This window comes from Mytilus edulis, chromosome 13, assembly GCF_963676685.1.
Source record: "Mytilus edulis chromosome 13, xbMytEdul2.2, whole genome shotgun sequence".
NCBI classification, from domain to species: domain Eukaryota; kingdom Metazoa; phylum Mollusca; class Bivalvia; order Mytilida; family Mytilidae; genus Mytilus; species Mytilus edulis.
In genome coordinates, this window is record NC_092356.1 from 40,171,167 (window position 1) to 40,198,021 (window position 26,855).

General features: G+C 31.6%; 2 protein-coding genes across 2 annotated transcripts in view; both read right to left on the reverse strand.

Moving 5' to 3' along the window:
* The window catches only part of LOC139500302 (uncharacterized), a 120,368-nt gene extending 112,359 nt beyond the window's left edge, over window positions 1-8,009 (reverse strand). The window contains exons 1-7 of the mRNA XM_071289046.1: window positions 7,976-8,009; window positions 7,862-7,904; window positions 7,053-7,207; window positions 4,110-4,201; window positions 3,484-3,526; window positions 1,664-1,900; window positions 914-968 (exon numbers count right to left, since the gene is read on the reverse strand). Coding sequence (XP_071145147.1) covers window positions 914-968; window positions 1,664-1,900; window positions 3,484-3,526; window positions 4,110-4,201; window positions 7,053-7,207; window positions 7,862-7,904; window positions 7,976-8,009 — 659 coding nt within the window. The remainder of the gene's footprint in view (window positions 1-913; window positions 969-1,663; window positions 1,901-3,483; window positions 3,527-4,109; window positions 4,202-7,052; window positions 7,208-7,861; window positions 7,905-7,975) is intronic.
* Window positions 8,010-10,220: 2,211 nt separating this feature from the next.
* Window positions 10,221-26,855, reverse strand: part of LOC139501259 (uncharacterized) — a 114,282-nt gene continuing 97,647 nt past the window's right edge. Inside the window, exons 27-36 of the mRNA XM_071290282.1 lie at window positions 25,783-25,933; window positions 22,322-22,441; window positions 21,470-21,621; window positions 19,810-19,948; window positions 16,576-16,791; window positions 14,989-15,055; window positions 14,173-14,336; window positions 12,953-13,080; window positions 10,961-11,108; window positions 10,221-10,541 (exon numbers count right to left, since the gene is read on the reverse strand). Of these exons, the coding sequence (XP_071146383.1) occupies window positions 10,246-10,541; window positions 10,961-11,108; window positions 12,953-13,080; window positions 14,173-14,336; window positions 14,989-15,055; window positions 16,576-16,791; window positions 19,810-19,948; window positions 21,470-21,621; window positions 22,322-22,441; window positions 25,783-25,933 (1,581 nt within the window). The 3' untranslated portion in view covers window positions 10,221-10,245. The remainder of the gene's footprint in view (window positions 10,542-10,960; window positions 11,109-12,952; window positions 13,081-14,172; window positions 14,337-14,988; window positions 15,056-16,575; window positions 16,792-19,809; window positions 19,949-21,469; window positions 21,622-22,321; window positions 22,442-25,782; window positions 25,934-26,855) is intronic.

The window sequence follows — 26,855 nt, forward strand, 5'->3', positions numbered from 1 at the left end:
CTACAAAATTTCATGAAATTCTGTTGTGTGTTTTCAGAGGAGTTGAGATGACAAACTGTTGCAGAAGTACATTCAAGCAAATAAGTTCAAAGGGGCATAACTCCTAGAAAAAAAATTGAATCGTAATTTCCTGTGGATATGCACATCTAGGTTGTATGTCCTTATTATCTGAAAAAGTGTCGTGAAATTCTGTTGTGTGGTTTTGAGAGGAGTTGCGATGACAAACTGTTGCAGTAGTACATTAAAGTAAATAAGTTCAAAGGGGCGTAACTCCTAGAAAAAAAATTTAATCGCAATTTCCCGTCGATATGGACAACTACATAGTATGTCCTTATTATCTGAAAAGGTTTCGTGAAATTCTGTTGTGTGGTTTGAGAGGAGTTGCGATGACAAACTGTTGCAGTAGTACATTAAAGTAAATAAGTTCAAAGGAGCGTAACTCCTAGAAAAAAAATTGAATCGCAATTTCCCGTCGATATGCACAACTACATAGTATGTCCTTATTATCTGAAAAGGTTTCGTGAAATTCTGTTGTGTGGTTTGAGAGGAGTTGCGATGACAAACTGTTGCAGTAGTACATTAAAGTGAATAAGTTCAAAGAGGCGTAACTCCTAGAAAAAAAATTGAATCGCAATTTCCCGTCGATATGCACAACTACATAGTATGTCCTTATTATCTGAAAAGGTTTCGTGAAATTCTGTTGTGTGGTTTGAGAGGAGTTGCGATGACAAGAAACAGGACTGATGGAAGGACTGACGGACGGACTGACGGACGGACGGGTCAAAAACATTATACCCTCCGCAGCTTTGTTGCGTGGGGTATAATTATTCTGTTTATCAGCAAAAAAATCTGCATTCATTGCAATACATATCCCTTGTCATATATAGCTATAAATAACTTGAAACATACTGACCTAATGGTCACAGGTGCAGTATCCCCATTTCCAATTTCCAGCTTATTTTCTATACCTAAATTTGAAAATAAAGCTAGGTTATGCATATTTTGACAAGAAACAGCTGGCCACTAAACAAAAATGTGTACTAGTCAGGCTAGTAAAAAAGCTACTTAAATATTCAATAGATAATATATGAATATCATGTGAAATCAGAAAAGAAAGTACGATTTACATGTCCCTATCAATGAACTGAAATTAAATATTTGTATGATGATCAGTTTCAATGTGTTAAAGGCATTTCAAATGTATTAAATCATTATTCATATGTTTCAATGTAAAACTGTTAACTAATAAGCCCTCCAACTATTATCCCATTTCCTATATCCTCAAAGTATAAGGTACCTCTAAATCTTAGCCTCTTAATTTTGAAGGGATTTAATGATAAAGTTCAATTTTATTAAATATCCTGCTCACTAAATTACTTTTTACAATAACTCTGAAATATACAAGTATTGGATATTGGACCAATGTATTTGGCCAAACAATTGGAATAAGATGTTGGCAAAGGACTTACACATGTTATCTGCCTTACCTTGTTTGGTTTTTGTGTCCCAAGATTTGTAAGCTCTATATAACATATCTGATAGTCCCAATCTTAAACTTGTTTGATTTCATATTCTTTGAGTATGAAGATGGAATAACCCATATCAATTTATTTGAAAACATTATAATAGAATCTTATACTTTTAATTAAACGACATAACTTACCCCAGTCATACTCTAGTAGAACCATCTTATGGTAGTATGTTCCAAAACTTATTTCAATTTTAAAATCACAAGTGCTTAAATTAAATCTAAATGGAATATTGTATGCAACATCATCTCCATTAAATGGAAGCTTGAATTTCAATCCTAAGCAGCAATTGAGTCCTGAACAACTATCTGTTAATTCACATTTCACTTTGTCTCCCGATGAATTTGGTATTTGTAATGTGTTGGTACACCCTGCAATGAAATATTTATATTTTTTCTTAGTTACTGATCAATGCAGAATTACACAGTAATGAGGGGTGGATAGACAGATGTATACTATTACCAAAAAGTATTTGATTCTTCTATCTAGAGACTCTAAAGAGCAAATATCACTTGCCTTGGTCTATGTGCATATGCAACACTTTCCCACATTGTAGACATTTTAGAGGAATTCATGACAAAAATCTGTTTGTTGATCTTGTATTGCAGATCATATTGTCTTTTAAGTTTACACAAGACACAAATGGGTAAAAAAAATCCTCCTTTAAGTGCAATCACTCATATTAAGAGTAACATTCTTGCCTTGCTGATCATTTAAAGTGTTTATTTTATAACGTCTTCTTCCAAGATGCAATAGGAAAGTTTAAAGTTTATATACAGGAAAATATGTTGAAAGAAGTAACTAGCTCTCAATAAATTCCTTTTGTTCTTCATCTATTGAAAGTGAGACAATAATTATATTTAGATTTCAAATGTACAATAATACTTAGATTTCAAATGTCAATCTTGAGGGCTGAAAACTAGAATCTTTTAAGCAACCTCAGGTTATTCATATAACAATCCTATGTCATATTTGTAATAAGATCCCAATTAAAGGGAACACCAGTCCAGTATACCCACAAATGAAAGTCTCTTATCAAATCTGCATTCCTTTAAAGAGGATATTGTACAGAGATAAAAAAAAAATGTTTAGGTGCTTACATTTGTAGTATAATCAAAGGGTATTTATTCATCATACTTTCAAAAACTATGAATTTTTTGGTGATTCTGAAATGTGTAAAGTCTTATTTACTGGTTTAAATTTCATTTTCTATCTTAAAAATAAACAAGCATTCTGGTAGTATTGCATGGAAATACGTCTAAGGACCATAACTGTGCAAAAACTCAAAATAGTTTGCTCTCTTAAATACATATCATGAACCTTCAAGAATTTTTTCCAGAAATGTGAATTGGGGCTTAGAGTATGGAAAATCAATTGAATTCAGCAAATGAAACAAAAATCCTCTTCAATTACGTTACTAGAAATGAGCTGTCAAATTTGACAGCAAAACAGTATTCAGTATCTTGACTTTCAGTATCTTGATGGCAATTTCAGACACATTTAATGACTATTTCCCAATCTATCAAGGGCCATGCATACCTCCAGAACGACAAACATGAAAATTGCCAAAATTAAATTTGACCTCTAATTAATTTATCAACAGCAACAACAGTATAATGATTTTTAACCCAATAGTTGAATAGTTCAGAAGTTATTGTATGAAAAAGACATAGTGCAATTTTAACCTAGTCTATAAATAAATAAATACAAGTATGTTAACTGCCTCCTTTGTAACTAACTGTAAAACCTGCACCTATAATTTATCAACTGAAATAATATGACTGTAAGCTATTCAAAACTTGATATACCCTAACATATGGATGTAAATACTTTTTAAGTAGCCCAGCCCCCTCTCCCCCCTTTTCTAAACTCTCTTTTGTTGAACTCCACATATGAATGCCTTCATTTAGTTTTAACTTGTATAACATTTCCCTTAAATCTAAACTTTACATACCTTTTCCAGATTCCAATAGTTGACAGGTGTCTGTAAAAATATCCTAAAATCAAAGTTAAAATTGTGTACATAGTTTTTTACCATACATTTCATATTTCATATATGTATAGTTTCACAATTTTTCATAATTAAAGTATATCTTAATTAATTCAATTGATTGACTTTCTATTTCATAAGAAATCAAACACAGTTTGAGCTTAATCCAAGAAAGTGTTTTCCCATTTCTGACTTTTCTGATACTTAACCATTATCACAGGATTTATATTAAAAAACAAGAAACTAATGTACTTTCTCTTTAACTCAAATAATATCATATTTGTTCACAAGTCCCCATCTGAAAAAAAAAAATTCTACAAAGAGGATTTGTTCAGATAATTGAAATAGACCAAAATCCTTTACGAAAGGAATCCTACAAGAAATATAGCCATCATTCAGATGAAAAACAAAAAACAAATACTTCTCCAACTCAAACACATTTTTTTCAGTTCTTATGCATGTTAATTTGTCCAGTAAACAACTGCTTGTTTCCACAATACTCATACTTCAATTGTCATGAACATTTTAAACTTTGACCTACAATTTCAATGTATGTTAAACTGAAGTTTTCAATCATGTAGTATGCTCACCTCAATTCCTAGCTTTCTTAAAATAACATTAAATGCTCCTTTAGTAAGTTTTCCACCAACAGCATTCACCATATCAGAAATTGAATCCCCTCCTGAAAATTGAAGAAATTATTATTTAATCATATCCAAAGATTTAAGATTTTATTGATATAAAAATCCAAAATCTGGATTGTCATCAACACATACACAAAGAACAAACAAACAGTAATCATTACAATCAATTATATGTACATAAAATGGTAATATATATCCAAATGACAATTGGAATTCATGACAAAATTTCTTTTCTTTTGGTGATCTTGTATAGCTTATCATTTTGTCTGGATAGTTTCTTTCATCTTCTTAAGTTTTTGCTTAAAACACAAAAAAAAATCCCAATTTAAGGTAGATTCATGGTATTCCGCCATCTTGGATTGAACAATCACAGTAAAAAATCGGTCTAGTTATTTGCCTAAATCTGCAAATTTGATGACAGATTGGCAATTTAATGGTTAGACTGTTTAATAATATAAAGAAAACTTGGCAATTTATTGTATAATCCCTAATATTTAAACAAGTATCATTTTTCTTGCTTTTAGAATCATTTTTTTCAAACGAGCCATTTAAGGGAAGATAACTCTTTTAGTTAAAAAATTATACTGGACAGATAGGGATTTTTTTTCTTTTTACTTGTAGCAAGAAAACAAGTTCGGTGACACCATTTTTTCTTTTTATTTTCTTAAAACATATTACAAAACCTATCTTTTCACAATTTATTTCAAAATTCTATCTCATAGATTTTTTTTTATGCACACAAATGTGTTTTTTCATGAACAATCTAACCAAATTTAGGCAATTTTCAACGACTCATAGCTTGAAAAATAGCACGGTGACCCCTCCTTTTTATTATATTTTTGAAAAGAGCATATTAAAATCTTCATTCTGGCTAAGTATAAGAAAATTCTGTCTCAAAAAATATTTACTTATGATCTACCTTAAGGGCAATCCTTCTTATGAAAAGTGACAATCTACTTCCTATATTGATTGCTTGTTGGTTGCTTAGCATCCAGTGGCAAATATTTCATGCATATTCAGGACGATTTACTTACTATATATATGTAGGACTCGGAGGTGCGATGGGGACGCTGAAGTGCGATGGTCACGCTGAAGTGCGATGGTCCACGCCGAAGTACGATGGTCCTTTCGCTGAAGTGCGATGGTTTGGCTTGACGTTCGAATATTGTGACGTTTTATAATACAACGTTTTTAAAAATACAACATTGATTTGCAAGCAGGATGATATGATTTTGTAGATGAAGGTTTCATGCTCACAAAGGAAATGAAAGGAAAAAGAAAAAAAACGAACGATTTAAGTCCCAAACTGATTTGAGCATAACATGTCGATGTTACAAAAATATTTTTAACCATGCCAGGCAGCAAAATAAGGGGAGCAACGGGCTGAAAGATGATTTTGGTCAGCGAATGGGTTATCCTATGTTCAGAATAATGTCGCACTATAATGATTCAACTGAAATAAAGTATACTGATATAATTTTAAATATTGATGTTAAATTATCATTAAGTAACAAAGCTTCACGTGATTTTATGTGGACAATTTAATAAAAAAAAAAAAATAATTGAGAGTATTAGCAATGTTTTTGTTAATGTTGTTTAATCTCGAGATAAATCCTGATTTGTAAAACCACCGTCGCTCTAGTCTTTTTTATTACCGTTACAGTGATTATTGCCTGAAACAAAGTAGGCCGAAATTACCCTGACTGCTCCCTACGTGTACTTCCTAAAATAATAAATAGGAATAATTGTTGTTATCAATTTCTAAGTTTTGTCATAACATAAACCCTGCTTAGTGTTACCGTATAGACATACACGCTCATTTTTTTTTGTTCAGTTCACCCTTGAGCATCTTAGATCTGACTCTATATTCCTGCGTGATAATCGGAAAATTGGCAAATTTAAAATTACATTAACAAAAATCAAAATTAAAATCTTTCGTTTGACTTGAACGGAAATTAAAAGATCTTCCAAACGCGAGGCTACATTGTAGCAGCTATTTTTGTAAAATCTAATTCATTTAATTTCATTTTACATTTTCGTAATTAAACATTTATTTTTTACTCAATGTGACAGGAAGACCATCGCACTACAGCGTAACCACCACCGCACTTCAGCGTAGATATCAACAAGTTAACGTCATAATGTCACCATCGCACTTCAGCGTGTTAACCATCGCACTTCAGCGTATACCATTGCACCTCAGCGTGACCATCGCAGTTCGGAGTACCATCGCGGTTCCGAGTCCTACATATACAAGCAAAATTTGACCTGCTTGTGGATCTTGCCATGCAGATTATTTTTGTGATATAAATTGTCTATTTATCTATAATATTTATCATCATAAAAGACAAAGTGCAAAATATTGGTACAAATAGTCATTTAAGAGCAATAACTCAAATAAGAAGTCATCAGAAAATTTCCTCAATATTGTCTAAAATGTAGATCTTGCCTTGCTGTTCATTTATGCATATTTAAGTTTCTGACTATCTATTATTATTTCTGAATCCACCTATGAGGAACATGAGATACTGATAAAACACTTCCATCATATGATCAACTACTTCAACTTGATAAATCACATTTTCCACAGTAATTAGTAAATGGCAATTTAATATCAATTTTAATTTACAAAGGACCTATATATGGACAGGGGCCAGGTGAGCTAAAATTGTGACAATGAAAAGAAAACTTCTAAATGAAAGGATTTATGAAAAACGAATATTTTACAAGAGAAATTAGTCAAATGTTCCTAGTGCTAATGATGAGGTGTCATTTTTGTTTATGGTAGGTTTTGATAATTAACTCAAGCACATCAATATAAGTCAAAATCAATGCTGAAAATGCCCAAAATACTCTACACAGTCATAGTTAATTTTCTATGATACTAACCAGGCCATGTAAAATTTCCATTGCATATTGGTATAGGAAGTTCCATATCTTGAATGAACATTGTATCATTAAGTATACAGCTTCCTTCTATACATAACTTCATTCCAAAATCTACTATAAAGACTTTCTTTTCATCATTTTTGTCTATTCTGCCCCTGTAAATAAAGTCATCTTGTCTAAAAACAATACTTCAAAGAGAAAACATACAGTTACAAATTTTCAAATGATATTATAAAGACCTTATAAATTACACTTAAAGGATAAGATAAGTGCCAGTCACATAGAGAGCAGGTCTAAAATAATTCAACAGCATAAGCAACATATAGGTCTAGGACCAATCAGTAAAACTAATGTGTACAAAACAAATATAACTTTTTTGATATCCCCCCAATTGCTGCCCAACAATACTTTTTAATGATTGCAAAGAAAATATCTTTGATGTTTGATTTCAACTGGTTTACTTGTTTTTTAGAAAAAGACAATTGAAAGTTGGACCATTATCAAGTTACGCACATACCTAATATAACCTATATTTATCCTATTACTCATAATAAGAGAGAATACTAAAAAATCGTTTTTTATCTAGTCACTGAACCAGGAAAATGAGGTCAAGGACAATGGAAATTTGACATTGGAAATATTGTAACATACACCATCTGTATACATAGTATGAAGGATCAAGGTCTTCTACCTTCTGAGATATTAAGTATTTAGGAATTTATTTAACGCCACCACCGGCAGATCATTATCCTTATGGTGAGCTTTCCACAACAGAAGTCAGACACTCAACAAAAAATCCAGGAACTTACAAAATCTGGATATCATCTGTTACGGAATATCTTTCTTCTTGACCTGTAATTAGAAAATGTTCAATTACTATTTTGAAAAAAGTTCAATTATATCAAATTTGCATCTTTAGCTACTTTTTCGATAACTCAGAATAACAAATATTGCCATATTTCTTAATTTGCATGTTAAAGCATCATATCAAACACTGCAATATTTATGGTTGTCTTCTATTTACAGTGAGTTGACTGTTAGTGTTGCTCTCCACTAATTGCAACTCATTCAAAATTTTGACCAAAGTGCAATTTGTTTTTTAAAATCAAATTGTTCAACTGGTCAGAAATTTAAACCAACTGCTGTAGAAAACCACAGCCAAATCATGAAAGTGCAAGGTGATAAAATAAAACATACTTACAATCCTATAAGACTTTAACTCCACTTTAATGATGTTGTGACAAAATCAGTTTATCAGTTTGTATAGTTATATTATATTCATTTCCATGCTGATGGGGAACTGTTTATTTTGAATTGCTATTAAATTGTCCAAACTAAGCTTTCATATAGTTTTTCTTTCTAAAAGTATTCTATATTTATAAGAATCAGATATTATTTTAAATAAAACATCATATATTCAGTAAAATATATGTGAAATAACAATATGCTATTGATGAATTTTCAGGGGAGATAACCTAAAATATTATTCTTTTGAATAAAGACTTTTTGAAAGAAAAGTTATTATCTCCCCCATGGAAACTTCCTACAAACATATATTGCAATTTTACACATATTTTACTGAATATAAAATGTTTTAATTCACATGTCTGATTCTTATAAATACTAGAACACACCCGTGATATCGCAGGTCCGTGACTGAATTAAAGTATATAACTATGCGCAAGCCTTATTTTAGTATTAGTATTGTCATTTGATAAAGTCATGCCGATTATAAGATACACAGTTTTCTCCGCTTTCAAATCTTTCTGTTTGAACCCGTCGAACTGGAACTTATCAATTATTGATAATATTAATTATTTGGAAAACAAAAGGTCCTGGAATGGAGTACTTTTTAATCAACAGCATTGTCCTATATTAGTCATAAATAAAGTTGAATTCTTTGATTCGCTGTTTTACGTCATGCCCGCTAACAAATTGAAAACTGTACCTATACGCCTTATTTTAGTCCAGATTTTTAGTATTCGTATTGTTATCTTAGAAAGTCTAACTGATTAAAATACTACAATAGGTAACAAATTCAATTTGACAATTAAGTAGTGTCAACCCTGTGATTATGACCCGTGTAATACTATATAACATATTAATCCTGAATACACCGTTTGGTGGTGTGCCTGTCAGATGCGGAACGTACAGATAAGGTAATCGGTAACAGGTGAATATACTATTGTATCGGACTCGACCCGGAACTTTTTAATTATTGGCAATATTAATTACGTGGAAAACAAAAGGGCCTGGAGTGGTGTAATTTTTAATCTACACCTTTGTACTATATTAGTTATATATAAAGTTGAATTTTTTTATTTGTCGTTTTTACGTGATGACGGCTGACAAATTGGACCTCGTAATTTTAGTATTATAGATAGAATACTTTTAGAAAGAAAAACTATATGAAAGCTTAGTTTGGACAATTTAATAGCAATTCAAAAAAGTATTCTATATTTATAAGAATCAGACATTATGTGAATTAAAACATTTCATATTCAGTAAAATATGTGTAAAATTGCAATATATGTTTGTAGGAAGTTTCCATGGGGGAGATAATAACTTTTCTTTCAAAAAGTCTTTATTCAAAAGAGTATTTTAGGTTATCTCCCCTAAAAATTTATCAATAGCATATTGTTATTTCACACATATTTTACTGAATATATGATGTTTTATTTAAAATGATATCTGATTCTTATAAATATAGAATACTTTCAGAAAGAAAAACTATATGAAAGCTTAGTTTGGACAATTTTATTGCAATTCAAAATAAACAGTTCCCCTTCAGCATGGAAATGAATATAATAAACTATACAAACTTATAAACTAATTTTTGTCATAACATCATTAAAGTGGAGTTAAAGTCTTATAGGATTGTAAGTATATTTTATTTTATCACCTTGCACTTTCACATTTTGACTGAACAATTTGTTCAATTTTCTGACCAGTTGAACAATTTGGTTAAATAAAACAAATTGCAATTTGGTCAAAATTTTGAATGAGTTGCAATTGGTGGAGAGTAACACTAACAGTCAACTCACTGTAACTTATACAGAAAATATCTTATCATGACAAACACTCCAAAAAACAAAATCAATATTAATGAAAAAGTATAACATTAGCAGCCAAAATAATGATTTATTGTCCTGTTATCATTTGATAGATTTATTAAAGATTTTAATTTTCTAATTTAACAATTCTGAACCATCAACATTATTAAGAAACAAAGCTTACCCCAATTATACTTCATGAGTATAAATGTCAACTCCAGGCCCTCAAATCCATATCTTAACACAAAGTTACAAAAATCTATCTCCATATAGAAATTAAAAGCTTTATTAATAACTTGTCCAAACACCTCTACAGAAAAGTCAACACAAGCATCAATACGCTGACAGTTTGAAGACAATGAGTAGTATATATGATCTTGAAGTATACTATTGGTGATTTCTGGCAAAGTCCAAGTTATCCCATCAATTTTGCAATCTATAAAAATATTAAAAAAAAAGTGTTCATGTTTCAAGTAAAAAATTGAATACTTTTATTTTTTAGTAATTAAAAATCAGAAATCTAAATGATCAAAAGAGCCTATTTAGCATACCTGTAATCTAGATCAGTATAAGATTCTATAAATTAAATAAAGATTCAAACTGTTTGCAAGTAATCAGTCCTTTTAAGTACTTGATTTTTAAAGTTTTCTCTTTTTGCCTTTTTTGCATGTTTTAGTCTCATCTTTATTCAGGGACTCCTTTACCAGTGTTTACCATCAATCTTTTTTGACCCCTTAATTTTACATTTGGGATTTACACCTTTTCTGTATAAATGCACAATAAACAAATAGTACATGTAAGTAACCGCAATCAACTGCACTAGTATACATTTTATTTTACATTAAAAACACTTACTTTTGTCATCATCAATCAATCTTTGAACTCTTTCTTCTCTTGTACCTGTATCATTAAGACCTCTTGTTATCAGTTCATCCATTACTTGTGTATGTGTCATACTACTTGGTCTGAAGCAAGGTTCAGTTGTGGTCAAGTTGTCAATTATCTAAGAGAAAAATATGACATGAAGATATTATCAAGGCAAAGCTAAAAACTTTGCATTAATAATGACTACATAAATGTGCCCCAATAGCTTTTAGCCCATCATATTCCCTTTATTATTGTAGATCCTTTAATTATGCATTACTTGTCTTGTAACCTAATTTTTGTTCAAATTTTCCATTTTTTAAAGGGGCCCTAGCTATGACATAAAGAAACTAGAGGCTCTTTAGAGCCTGTGTAGCTCACCTTGGTCTATGTGCATATTAAACAAAGGAAACAGATGGATTCATGACAAAATTGTGTTTTGGTGATGGTGATGTGTTTGTAGATCATACTTTACTGATCATTCTTGCTACTTACAATTTTCTCTATCTGTAATGAACTTGGCCCTTTAGTTACAGAGGAAAACATTTTGTAAAAACTTACCAATATTTACCAAATTAAAGAAAATTGTTAAAAAATGACTATAAAGGGCAATAACTCCTTAAGGGGTCAACTGACCATTTTGGTCATGTTGACTTATTTGTAGATTTTAATTTGCTGAACATTATTGTTGTTTGCAGTTTATCTCTATCTATAATAGTATTCAAGATAATAACCAAAAACTGCTAAATTTCTTTAAAAATTACCAATTGGGGGGGCAGCAACCCAACAACCAGTTGTCCAATTCATCTGAAAATTTCAGGGCAGATATATATTTACAAAATAAACAAGTTAACCCTTTGGAAGATTTGCTTCAAATGCTTTGGTTTTTGAGTTATAAGCCAAAAACTGCATTTTACCCCTATGTTCTATTTTTAGTCATGGCAGCCATCTTGGTTGGTTGGCCGGGTCACCGGACATATTTTTTAAACTAGATACCCTAATGATGATAGTGGTCAAGTTTGGTAGAATTTGGCCCAGTAGGTTTAGAGGAGAAGATTTTTGTAAAAGTTAACGACGATGGATGACGACAACGAACCACAGACGCCAAGTGATGAGAAAAGCTCACTTGGCCCAAATAAAAAGTCATGTTGAATGGATGTCAGGCAGCAACAAACACCATTCAAAATAAATACAGGTTTAGATTCAGATTTTCAAAGAACCCTATATATATTCAATTTATGTTGAAATCAAACACAGTTTAATTTTAGACCCTGATTTGGACCAACTTAAAAACTTGGCCCAAAATCAGAACATATTCTTATTAATAAACAATATAAGCTTAGTATTCAAATGAGTTTACCATAGAAAATAAAATAAATCCAAAATGTAATTTTTCATTAGTACAATGCTTTTAAAAATCCAAAACATATGTTATTATCTTCAAAATATTTAATATTGAACAGAACTATTTATACTGTCCCACAGAGCTTATCATCATAAACACTTAGGAAACAGAACATTTTCAAATAAATCTGTCACCTCAATTATATATAATTCTGTGATTGGTATTTACCACATGCTCTGATAACCTGTGAAAATTATTTACACTTAGTGTAATCAAACTTTATATCTGTAATAAACAATTTCTATTCAAAGAAAAGAACTCAATCTTATAATAAACATCCCTTTTAGCTACTGATAGGTCTACATTTAACACAACAACAAGAAAAGCTAAAATTGGGAAGATTAAACTTGACCATCACTTGGTTACAGAAACAACATATGTAAAATTGAATTTTTTAGTCAAAAGCGTTTCATGTTAATGAATGGATACTGTTTGGAAGCTGCCGCCTGCTCATCCGCCATACATAAGCATTAAAAATAAAAGACACCTAAATGTCAATACTTGTTTCCAATTATATATGTTTTCATTTCTCATTCTATATGTAACTCCCAAACTTAAATATCATATTAAACTCTTACCTGATCTAAGTCCAACTTTTCAACCAATCTGTCTTTTGTTGCTTTAAAACTTTCTTTTAGACCAGTTTTTGGTTCCTCACTAAATTTCTCTAACATTTTGATGGTATTGAATGAGCTTTTGTAATCAACTGAAGAAAATAGTATATTATCACTAGTAAATCTCAAATTATTCAAGTAAAAGTATAAAACATTTCAATCATGCCAAATAGTTAAGAAGACATACTGTTACTGGACTAACCCTACAGAAATGGTTTCAGTTTTGGCAATCCGTCTTTCAGTTTAAGGGAATAATAAAAGATTATAAATTTCATAATTTGCTTGGAAATTAATCTTGCAGAAGAGTCAACAAGCTACCAACATGTCATCTCTACATTTTCTTATGAAATATGGCTATTTCAGTAACCTTTGATCTTTTGACAATTGAAATGGCCCAGAAAAATTAACCTGTAATAAGAAATTTATCTCTTCATAATGCCAAGATTAAAAACATTCCTCAAAACTAAGTGCCTTTCCTTTTTCAGAATGTTATTAAAGTTATATAAATAGCTGCGCCATGAGCGCATGATAAGCCCACCGTCTTGTGTGTGAATCTTTATGCAATAACCATAAATAGTTTCTGACATACGGCACGACATGTGAAAAACACCCTTTTTTAATAAAATTTTAAATTATCACCAAAAAGTATACAGATCTTCAGATTAATAAAACTAAGAGGTGTGTACAGTTTTAAGCAATAACCATAAATTGTTTTTCAGATACAGTGGGACATGTGAAAACCCCCTTACTTTTTTAACAAAAAACTTAACAGCTCTAAATTAAAATTTTGAATCATCACCAAAAAGTATATGGATCTTTAGATTAATACAACTAAGAAGTTTGTAAAGTTTTAAGCAATAATCATAAATCGTTTTTGAGATACAGCGCGACATGCGAAAAAAACACTCCTGTTTTAGTTACAAAGTCATAAAGCTTTTAATTTATTTTCACCAAAAAGTGTACAGATTGTTTGTCCATCATAAGAAACAACTATGTTAAGTTTCATGAAATTTGGACAAGTTATTCTCAAGTTAGAATGCAACATGTTTGCGCCGGACAGACAGATAGACGGACAGACATTTGTATACCACAATACATCCCGTCAAAATTTAAACGGGCGTATAAAAAAAGAAACAGAAGGAAAGAAACCTTAATTTACTTAAATAGCTGTATAAATAAATTACCTTCAGGCCAAACAAATTCTCCTCCACCATCAAAAGACGGGAAAGGGATTGTTGCATCTTTGAGGAAGTCAATATCCACTAGACAATTATTAACATCATCAATACTACAAAATCCTAAACCAGCAGTCAAAATAAAGGATGCATCTACCAACCTTATCTCCACACTAAAATTAAAAATTCAATAAACATTAAAACTTTTCTTTTAATTTGACCCTTAATTACTCTTAATTCTCATTCTGAAAGAAAATGCAATCATTCATTTTCAAAGATTATTAAATTTAAAAAAAATCATTCCTATAATAAAATAACACAGGCACTTGTGTCAGAAAAAATTTCCTATATACCTTAATATATCACAAGGTACTTAACTTGCATTTTAGAAAAATGTCAGGCTGTGACGAAATTCCGGTATATGCCGCTTTCTAGGCTGTCAACCCCACTAAAGCTTGTTATATCGAAAATCTAAATTGATTTATCTGTACAATGGTGGATAACATGCCTACATTTGTTGTCCGAATCATCTGTAGCAATCCTATCCAAGTACCTTACAAGACCAGATGGATGGACAGACGAAGGAACACCCAGTATTTCCATGTTTCAAGTTTAACAAGTAGTGGGGACAATATTGTGTTGTCCTGGAAACAAAAATATCTAGTTTTCACAAATCTAAAACCTTAATTCTTGCATACCAGTTTTATTACCACTGACTAGACCTCAGAATGGGTGAATCTGAGATAATTTTAATACTTTTGTTTGATCCCTTTGACTTCTGACTTAACAAGTTCAACTGCCATAAGTTTTGTATTTCACCTTTACCTTAAAATAATTTTGAATCCACAAGCAACAGGAACTACGATACCAGTATCTATATCTTCCTTTACACCTGAAATATAGAAGTTTTTTTTTCAGCTTGACAGGCACTAGAACAATGGCATCATTTCAAATAATTTTTAATACCATTTTAGACTAAAGATTATTTGACACAGATAAAACCAAGTGTTAAGCTCTTGGTGTTGTTTTTTTTTTTTTTGTCTTTAGGAAGCTGTCTCGTCAACATGTACTACACATTTCCTTTTATCAGGTAAAGGAATAAATTGCCTAGAGATCATGGGTTATACATTGAATTTTATTACATATTTTCCCCAACTGAAGAGTGATGAATGTTAGCTTCTATTGTTTTTACAACATATAAGGGCATTACTATAATCTAAGGATCATTTAGAAGGGTCTCATTTAGATGGATTAGGCATTAGTTCATAGAAAATTTTAACTAAGAACTACTTTCACTCAAATCTATTTTTGTATGTAAAAAAGAAGCAATTAGTGACAAATCATAATAAACTGTTATCACAAAGATATGTCTCACCCTTTTATAATTTTGATAATGCAAATGTTGAAATTAAAATAGCTTTGACATGCAAGTTAAGTAAATATTCAATGTTGATGAACAATGACTGAAGGTACATGCGTGGCTCAACAATCTCCGTGAAAATGAAAAGTGTCAATGCTAATACAACTGCATACCAATTATCATTGACTTATTATTAGTTGTTCCCTTGAAACAAACCTAAACAGAAACATTAACTTGTAAACTCTGAAAAAGTTGCAAAGTCAATGAACCGTGAAGAAGGGGTGGGGCTATATAATCTCCAAGGAAACGATACTTGCAAATGCCAATAAATTTGCATACAAAATATCATTGACTTATTATTAGTAGTTCATCTTAAACTGATCTTATCACAAACTAATCCATGTAAACTAAGCAACAGTTTCAAAAGTAAATAGACCATGACTGAAGGAGGGGGGTCAAATATTCTCCATGGAAATGAAATGTGATCTTGCTCATACAACTGAATACCAATTAATATTGGCCTACCACTAATGGTTCCCCCTTTAACTGACTTAATCATAAACAAATATCGTACATAAAAACGTAACCAAATTTTCAAAGTCAATAGACCATGACTAAAGGGACAGAGCCAAAAAAACTCCATGGAAATGAGATATGCCAATGCTTATATAACTGCATACCAAATATCATTGACCTATCGCTAGTGGTTCCCCATAAACTGACCTAATCACAAACTAGTACATGTAAACTATACAATAGTTTCAAAGTCTACAGACCATGACTCAAGGGGGAAGGGCCGAATAATCTCCATGGAAATAAGATGATCCAATGCTTATACAACTGCATACTAATTATCATTGACTTTCTCCTTCTGGTTCACCATAAATTAGATCTAATCACAAACTAATACATTTTTGACGCCGCCACTGATACCACTCTGCTGCCACCAAGGGCGCTTCCGCTGCCGTAAACAGCATACCACAATAAGTGAAAAAATTTCAACTTACTGTGCTATTTCAAAACTGTATCATAAAAAATTTAAAAACTATTACCATCACTCATTGATCCCCTTCCAAATGAAATAGTTTTCTTAAACTCATCTACTCCAAAATGAAAGTCAATCTTATCAGGATCAAGTCTGGCATATACTTTGACAGATCGGATGTGCATAAACAGTTTGACATTAAGGCAGCACTCTATACCCAAACACATAGAATCAATAGTACAGTACACATCTGATGGAAGCAAGGCTGATAGAAGTGGACATTCTGAAAAAAAAAGTATTCATAATTCAAATACAAAATACACAGATGGAAATTTATAAATGAAATGAATATCAGGAGTCACTATAAAAACTAAAAAAAGTATTTACTTCTGGTGTTGCGTCACATTCTTAGAGATATATTTATTTAGATTCTACCACTGCATATTAGAATGTGATACAATATTTCTCAAATAGAGACAGTTAAATTTTTACCTATTGAGAGATTTGGAATGTGACTTGTACATGTTTTTTTCAAATGACTATAAAATGCTCATATTTAACTGGTTTTTGAGTGGAGCATCAGTTTATATGTAACTTCATCAGGTTACATACAAATGTAATGGTCAATTGTTTTTTGGTGACATCTAACTAGAAAATTCAAAAGAATGCAAGAAAATTTGACATCATAACTGAAATTTGACAACTATTAGAACTGAAATCAATCGTAGTGTATGTTGATTACAATAAAAAATAATCAACCTGTCAGGAAAAGTATAAAGTACTAGAACACACCCGTGATATCGCGGGTCTGTGACTGAATTTAAAGTATATAAATATGCATAAGCCTTATTTTAGTATTGGTATTGTCATCTGATAAAGTCATGCCGATTATAAGATGTACAGTTTTCTCTTCTTTCAAAAAAACTCTGTTTGAACCCGTCGACCTGGAACTTATCAATTATTGGTCATATTTTAATTAGTTAGAAAACAAAAGGGCCTGGAATGGAGTATTTTTTAATCAACAGCATTGTCCTGTAGTAGTTATAAATAAAGTTGAATTCTTTGATTCAAAGTTTTACGTACGTTATGCCGGCAAACAAATTGAAAACTGTATCTATACACATTCTTTTATGTCACGATTTTTAGCATTCGTATTGACATCTTAGAAAGTCATACTTTAATTAAAATACTACAATAGGGAACAATGTGACAATGATTTAATTTAGTAGTGTCAACCCTGTGATTATGACTCGTGTATATAGCAAAATCCTAAATACACCGTTTGGTGGTGCGCCTGTCAGATGCAGAACGTACAGATAAGGTAATAGGTAACATGTGAATATACTTTTGTATCGGTATACAATTTGACCCGGAACTTGTTAATTATTGTTAAAACAAAAGGGCCCCCCCAGTTCAGGTCACCAAAATGTTTTTCTAACATAATTTTATTGCTACTGAAACTTCTTATCTAGTGCGGAAATTGTCACAGCTTCTTCTCAAACTGGCCAATAATTAATTAATACCAGCATCCACATGCGTGATTTATGACAACTTATTGGTGGGTGTGTAAATGTTGACACCTGTGTGTAATGGGTCTATGCAAAAGCTTTTATGTAAAATACAATTACATGTTGATTGGAATAGTACAAATTTTTATTGGTTTATAATACAATAGTGAATACCGATTAAGATCGATTACCAGGGGAAACATCTGATCTGTGTATTTGAAAAATAGGTACAGATATATAATGTTGGTATACATCTATTTTTGGGTATCTCTTCATTCCAAAATACAGTACTCCCAATAACATTTCCTGTTTTTTTCAAAACTGTCTTTTTGTGAATTTATTCAGCAACAAATTAAACTATTTATTTTTTTATAACTAACAAGATATGTTTTTTTAAACAGAATGTCATATTTCATTCCCCTCTTATTTTCAAGGGAAATCATCAATTTGTATTACTCCCCCTCCCCTTTCCCCCGGTCAAGGAAATTGAATTGACATTTCCTTATAAATAATCATTAATAAAATGCTATTTGATTTTCGTTAAAATTTACTTTGTAACAGAATCTAGGACTTATACATTTCTCTAAAAGCCCAAGCATACAGTTATATTTGTTTTTAATTTTCTTGTTTCAATTACCATGTACATGTATGAGGCTATGCAAAAGGTCACCATTTATAAGGATATGAAGATGTTTTACAGATATTAGAATAATGTGCTAAAAAGGGAGTCTCACTAGGAAGCGAGGCCAAGAAAATACAGATAATAGAATATAGACATGATGAAATATAAAGAAAATATTGATTGATTGTTGCATGGTTGTTAAACGTCCAGTGGCAAACATTTGATGCATGTTTAGGACGAATATTATAAAGATCAATTTGGCAGGAAAATAAAGAATAAAGAATAAAAAAAAAAACAATGATCTGAACCCCCCCCCCCCCCCCCCCTCCCCCCTCAAAAAAAAAAAAACCAACAACAAACAAAACAAACACAAAACCGACTCACACTCGCATATATATCTCTCTAAAAAAAAAAATTGGTTCATGGTGCCCCCCCCCCCCCCCCAGACATCGAGGTCCTGGATCCACCCCTGTTTATTGTGTTTGCACTGTATAATTCTGACCTTCACATAATTCAAGATTATTTTCAATGGTGGAATCTGACATTGTTATAACCGAAAGAGTTTTCATGAAGTTTCACGAGAAGTCTATCAATGACATGTATATTACCAGAGAGTAACGAATGTTATGTAAATAAAGGATCCCCATAGAAACCAAGATAGCGGATTTAAAATGACAAATAATCTTGGATAAAGTGAAGGTCAGGATTATACAGTGCAATCACAACATAAGGTAGGACAGTATTCATGTTTTGAAAAGATTTTTGATTCTACTAATTGAAAAACGTCGTCAATTAAATGCAGTTGGTAGTTTAAAAATTTTCAACCAAAACATGGTGTCAATTTTACCTGACAGAGACTATAGGTAAGAATTGAAGAAATATATATATATATGTATATCTAATAACCCCCAAATTCAGTAACTAAATAATATCATGGTAATTTCCTACGTAACCTCAAAATTAACTTTGATTTTTGAAAGTCAACGCTGGTGAAATGAATTTACAAACTTTGACAACCATGCACCTACCATGTTAAGACAAATGTACTTATCACTACAACACTTTTGAAAAAAAGTTCCACTTGGGTAATAAATATATATCGAAGATTAAAGCAAATCTTTATGCACATGGAGTAAGTAACAAAGTAAGGTGAAATACATCAAATACATACTATTGCTATTTGTAAGAAGTCTTTTAATCATCTGATCTCTACTTCCACCAGTCTCCTGCCCTCGTTCTAATAATTCCTGGTCTAATTCATCATCAGTGGCTTGCCAAGGGTTGAAACAAGGCTTGTAGTTAATTAGTCTCTATAAAACAAGGCAAAACTGTGTTAGAAAGAAAATTCAAAACACATGCATGTAACAAGGTAATGATGTCCTGATTGACAGTAAGACTGAAGGTTACACTTTGTAAATACAGCTGTTTCTCAAACCACGCCTCTTTTGGGGAGATTTAGAATATTCATAGAAAATTAATTTTGTTTACATACTGGTTCCCAGTTATGCTCTCTGTGTTCCATCTCATAGAGACATAACTTGGGAATGTTACCAGTAAATATACATGTGCATATTGTTTACATTGAAATCTGTGGTAACCCTTCATTCGAGGTAGGGGTAGTTAGGAAAATTAGTGCTAGTTTAAACTCTGAAAAGTTATGGGCATATAAACGTTGAAAATATGCTGCACAGCCCTATATTTTAACCTTTGAAAAAAATTGTAGTACATATGAACTTTCAATTCTAGGATAATCTTTTTTTTCACAACTTCATAGTAAAAGTGGTACAGTTTTAGCCCTAAAAGGATTTCCTATGGGAAATTGCATTGTCAATATTTACAGAAATGCAACCTATAGTAAATAGTTACATGATATTAATGTAGATCATTAGAAATGTACTGTTGGCATGTGGCTGAAAACAGTTGACACAAGTTTTCGGGTAGAGGTGATTTGTGAAATAGTAACAAATTCAGAGGACAAAAGAAGAAAACAGTAAACTGGAATACTTTTACTGCAGCATTAATGCAGACAAAACTAAAGGCTCCTAAAAAGCAAACAACAAAATTTAAGTGTCATTATTCATTATATTGTTATTTGTATAAAGTGTGAAAAAAATATTAAGGTGGCTCGGGACTATTCGACTGCGCATAATTTCACGTATGAATTACAAAAGTATTTGTCGTAATTTTTTTTCATATTTTGATTGATTAGAAATATTAAATCATTGTAGTTATGTGACTAATAGAATATTTTCGTTATTATCGGTATTTTTTAAAGGGTCAAAATGACATTTCACCCATTTTTACCATTTTCCCGCCAAAATTTGGGTTGTAAGGCAAAATATTTTTTTTTCCTTATCGGTGACCTATGTTTTTAATTGGCTCATTCTTTGAAGCTGTATTCCAGCTTTTCATATAACAGTTTTGGAACAATTGTCATAGAACGTTTTTTTGATATTCCGAAAAAAATATGTCAACACCTCTATTTCCCCTATCATTTCATTGAAAAATGGTCCCTTTTACATACCTGTTTAAAAGTAAAATTTTGAGCTTAAATGGTCCGTGACCCCCTATTTTTTTTCGACCAATTTGATTCATTTTCTTTAAAGAATAAAATAACCAAAAATACGGCACTTCTGATAGAAACTTCGAATACGCCCGAGCCACCTTAAGTGGGTACAAATTTTCATAGGTTGAGGATAAGTTTTTCGTAAACATTTGATTTCGTGTTATATCAAAGTCTGCATAATGTAAATTGTATTGCTTGAACATTGAAATTGGAGGTAAGCCTGTACCAAAGAAATCACCAAAAAGAATTGGATACAATATGATACCTTCAATGTCATAATAAGTACTGCCATCTTCTCTTTTGATTCATCCATTTTAAGCTTGTCAAAAAAGTTAATAATTGATCCAAGCTTTACTTTCTTAAGAGAGAACTTTTTCCGAAAACTGTCAGCTTTCCTCAGTAAAACACTAAACGCATCTACAAAAAAGAAATAAGTATACTAAAATTCTGAATAAAAATATTGCTTAAAATTTGGTCAGAAATCAACTTTTTATGAATATATTGAAAAGATTGTAAATATATTATTGTGTACAGGTTACACAATACTAGGTTATGTTTTATGAAGATTGAAAGATGACCAAGTATTGTCTGACCAATTTAAAAAGTTTTTACACCTTCAAGTGATCTTGCAAAATTATCCTTATAAAAAGATTTGCCATTGTATGAGAAGGGGCGAGTATATTCTAAAATTGAATAAATACAATATCCCATGCAGTTTTGTGAGTTGATTACATGTATTTTCAACTTCTTAGAAGATAATTACTGCTTCAGGTAGTTCATCAGTAAGTGATGGGTTTCTCTTAAAAGAAATTTTAAGGTCCTAATGAATAAACTGCACAGAAAACAATAGTTATTGTATTATTCAATGGGACATATAGAACGACACGAGGTTCAAATACATTTACCAAGAGGAGATGATTAAGTGGAAGAGTTTTATTAAGTTCACAATAAAAGTGGTCAGACAGTTTTCATGTCAATAGACAGAAGTTAGAAATCAACATTCTGAATTCTTTTTTTAAAACAGATAATATCCAGTTTCCAAATTTTTTAAATAAGTAAAATTTAAACTTTGTGATTATTTTGATTCATGCATATTATATTTGTTTTGATTCTTTACCTTTTATGTTGAAACTTGAACTACTGCCACCATTTCCGTCTACAAATTCTTTAGACCAGTCGTCTCCATTTGATTTTGGAAATTGCTTCTTTAGTCGACTATAATAACTTTTAGAATTATCTGAAATCAAAATTTTTTTTTTTTTTATTTAAAGTCTTTGCGAGGGCAACTTTATTAACAATCACATATAACTAACTAAACTGCTACTAAATTTACAACAAGAGTGCACATGCTGAAATGTCTCGCCTGCTTTACTGTATTCAATTAAAACTGTCATAATAGTAACAGGTTTAGTTAACTTTAAAACCAGATATCTTCCACCATTTTCTACGCAAGAAAATGTCTGTTAAAGTCAGGAATATGACAGTTGTTGACTATTCATTTGATGTGTTTGAGCCTTTGATTTTGCCATTTGATGAGGACTTTCCGTTTTGAATTTTACTCAGAGTTCGATATTTTTGTGATTTCTTTTTTCAAACCATACACCAAATAATGTTGGCCACAGAAAAAACCTGATGGCTCATACTGAATATTGATTGCCATAATTAAAAATTGACTTAATTAATGAACCATGATAATGAGTTTAGGGTTTGATTAACCTTATCAGACGGACATGTGCACATGCATACAATCATGCCTTACAACAAATAAAGTTGACCAATGGCTTACAATATTTGAAAAGTGGACAAAACCATGAAAACTTGCCAGACAAACATACCTAACAAGAGTGCACACACTGAAATGTCTCGCCTTCTTTACTAATCATTGATATTATGTTGATAGTCCTAAGTATAAAGCTTGATTACAACTGTCACATCAACTTAACATTAACCAAGATAGCTAAACAAAGACCAATGAACCATGAAAATGAGGTCAAGGTCAGATGAACCATGCCAGGCAGACATGTACAGCTAACAAAGTTTCCATACAACAAATATAGTTGACCTATTACTTATAGTTTAAGAAAAATAGACCAAAACACAAAAACTTAACACTGTGCAATGAACCGTGCAATTACGGTCATGGTCAAATAAAACCTGCGGGACTGACATATAGATCATAATATATTTCCATACATCAAATATAGTTGACCTTTGGCATATAATATTAGATAAAAAGACCAAAACTTAAAAACTTAACTTTGACCACTGAACCATGAAAATGAGGTCAAGGTCAGATGACATCTTCCGACTAGACATGTACACCTTACAACCATTTCGTACAACACATACATACCTGCCAACTTTCACGATTTAGGCGTGTGCTACACGATTTTGACCCTCTGTCCCGATTACACGATCGTGATCGTGAAAATAGCCAAAAAACACGATTTTAGTAAAATTTACACGAAAAATATTTTTGTTCCCGATTTTGAACTTTTGAAAGTTTTCCCAAGGGAGACAAATCGTGTCTGACAAATTTCATCCAATCAAAATTTAGTGATCATGCATTTACCAGTTGATTAATGTCGGCATAGTAAACAATCAAAGAGTTGGTTTTTTTTTAGCTTGGGTGTTAAATTTATAAAAATTGGAATCATGATGGGCGAGTTATCACTTGCAAAATAGTTCTGTCACCGCCTAAGAAAATAAAGAGTGTTGCTTCGTGCAAATACTTAGAGAAATGGGAGAATGATGTCAAGTACAGGGGCTCACTAGGTTGTCTAAATGAACGTTAGGATTGTCACATGCCTTTTGTAAAAAGAGCTTAATTTTTTGAAGATTAGAGAAAAAAGGGGTGAAAATTAAATGTTTACAGAACAACAGAACCCCCCCCCCCCCCTTTTTCCATTCCAGACTCTCATATATTGTTGTTTTTTTTTGTTATTAAATTATTAAAATTATTACTTTTTTTTTAATTTCTTGACAATGTATCAGACAAACATAAAGTCATCTTACTGGTGTTTATCTCAACAAAAAGAATACAACAATCAAACAATTTAAAAAAAGATAGGTTATAATAGCATCTTCAACTATCACCCCCCAAAAAAGAAGTATGTCAGACACTTTTAGGAGCCAAATCATCACACGAAAAAATGCCGCGAAAAATTCTACCCTTAAAAATTGTGCCGCGCACAAAAACCCCCATCGCCATTTTCAAAAGTTGGCAGGTATGCACATATAGAAGTTCTATTGCAGAAAGTATGAGAAAAACAGACCAAAACACAAAAACATAACTATAACCACTGAACCATGAAAATGAGGTCAAGGTCAGATGACACCTGCCAGTTGGACATGTACACCTTCCAGTCTTTCCATACACCAAATATACTAGCCCTATTACTTATAGTATCTGAGATATGGACTTGACCACCAAAACTTAACCTTGTTCACTGATCCATGAAATGAGGTCGAGGTCAAGTGAAAACTGTCTGACGGGCATTAGGACCTTGCAAGGTACGCACATACCAAATATTGTTATCCTATTACTTATAATAAGAGAGAATTCAACATTACAAAAATTTTGAACTTTTTTTTCAAGTGGTCACTGAACCATGAAAATGAGGTCAAGGACATTGGACATGTGACTGACGGAAACTTCGTAACATGAGGCATCTATTTACAAAGTATGAAGCATCCAGGTCTTTCACCTTCTAAAATATAAACTTTTTAAGAAGTAAGCTAACGCCCCAGCCGCCGGATCACTATCCCTATGTCGAGCTTTCTGCAACAATGTTGCAGGCTCGACAAAAATAATTCCAATATATACACATATAGTGACCCTATGGCTTAAAGTATTGTAGATAGGATCCAAACAGGAATAAAATGCTTAGCTGAGCACAGCCTGATACGAAAGCTGAGGTAGTACCCTGAACAGTTGGTGTAAATTTGGACACAATATTGAAGCTTGATACTGTCTGAATTTGGACTGTGATCAAATTAATTTTGACATAATATAGGTTTCTGACACAAAATAAATGCGGTCAAAGATCTTCAAAATCTGTTGTGCTCTGCAATTGAAAAATTTGAAAAAAATATATGAGCCCTTTTAAAAAATTGAAAAATAAATGGGGAATTTGTCCATGAGAAACAGACACCACCAAAATTCAAACTTGATCTGTGTTTTGTGGTAATAAGCATTTTGTATAAGTTTCATAACAATATGTTGAAGCAAACTAAAGTTAGAGAACAGAAACCAACTTTGGGACATACATACGTACAGACGGACAAAGGTAAAACTTAATGCCCCTCCGCTACGACAGGAGCCAAACTCAATCCCATCCTTCTTTTTGTAGTATGGAACCTTTTAGTACAATTTAAGAGAGATCCATACACTGAAACACAAGTTATTATTTAGAAACTAGATAAATGCTTGTTTTTGGCCCATTTTTTGCCCCTTACTCCTACATGTTTGGGGCACTTAACAACAGAGGGACAACAGATGCCATACGATGGATGCCAAGTGAGGAGAATAGCTCACTTGGTTAAACAAAAGAATAGCCAAGCCGATAGATAACATACCTTTTATTCTTTTAACATCTGTACCTGGAGGATCCCTCTTTAACTTTGGCATAGTTTCTTTATGAGTATTTTTGTTGCGCATCTTACGTTTAACCTTTTTCAATTTTTTACCAATTGCACCAACAATTGAACCTGCTTGTATAGTATTTCCCTAAAATCAGATAGCAATAATCCAATATCATTTTGTAGCTTATTCTAAATACTGAGAAACCAGGATCAAAATTTTGCATTCCAGTCAAACTTTTGGTCTACAAAAGACTCATCAGTGAAACTGGAATAAATAAGATGTGTCAAAGCGACACGAATGGCCCGTCCCAAAAAGTTGAAAAATCTGCAATTTCAATGTAAGCACATGTGGTTAAACATGATGGTAGTCTCACATATCAAAAATCAGCTCAAAATCTGGAGGCGTATAGAAAAAAAAATCCATATAACTGTGATTTTCAATAATTTATCAAAGTCCAAAGCCCGTAATTTCAGCAAAAATTATCGGAGCGGAATGAAACTTTAACTTGATCTGTAACTCATCATGGTTAACTTACATACCAAAAATCACCCCAATATCTGAAGGCGTTTAGAAAAAAGTTCGTATAATTGTGATTTTCAACAATTTCTCAAAGTCCAAAGCTAGTAATTTCGGCAAAAATTAGTAAAGCAGAACGAAACTAAAACTTGATCTGTAACTCATCATGGTTAACTCACATACCAAAAATCAACCCAATATCTGAAGGCGTTTAGAAATAAACTCCATATAATTGTTTGTTGCGGAATGACGGAGTCTACTTTGTGAAACAGAACAAACACACCTAAAGGTAATTTTTTAATTATGTTATCAAAAGCACAAAACCAGTTTTCTAAATGTTGTCACCCATGCATTCTTTTAAATGCTATTTTATCAATTTATTCTGTTATAATAACAAAGATATGGAACAAGTGAAGTATCAGTTGATTTTGAGCAAATTTTTCATATTAATAGATTAAAATATTAAAAAGTTACTAAAGATACTCAATCTAATGTACTGTGGATTCCTTATTATTCGTTAGATACCAATTTTCGTGGGTTTCATAAGTAC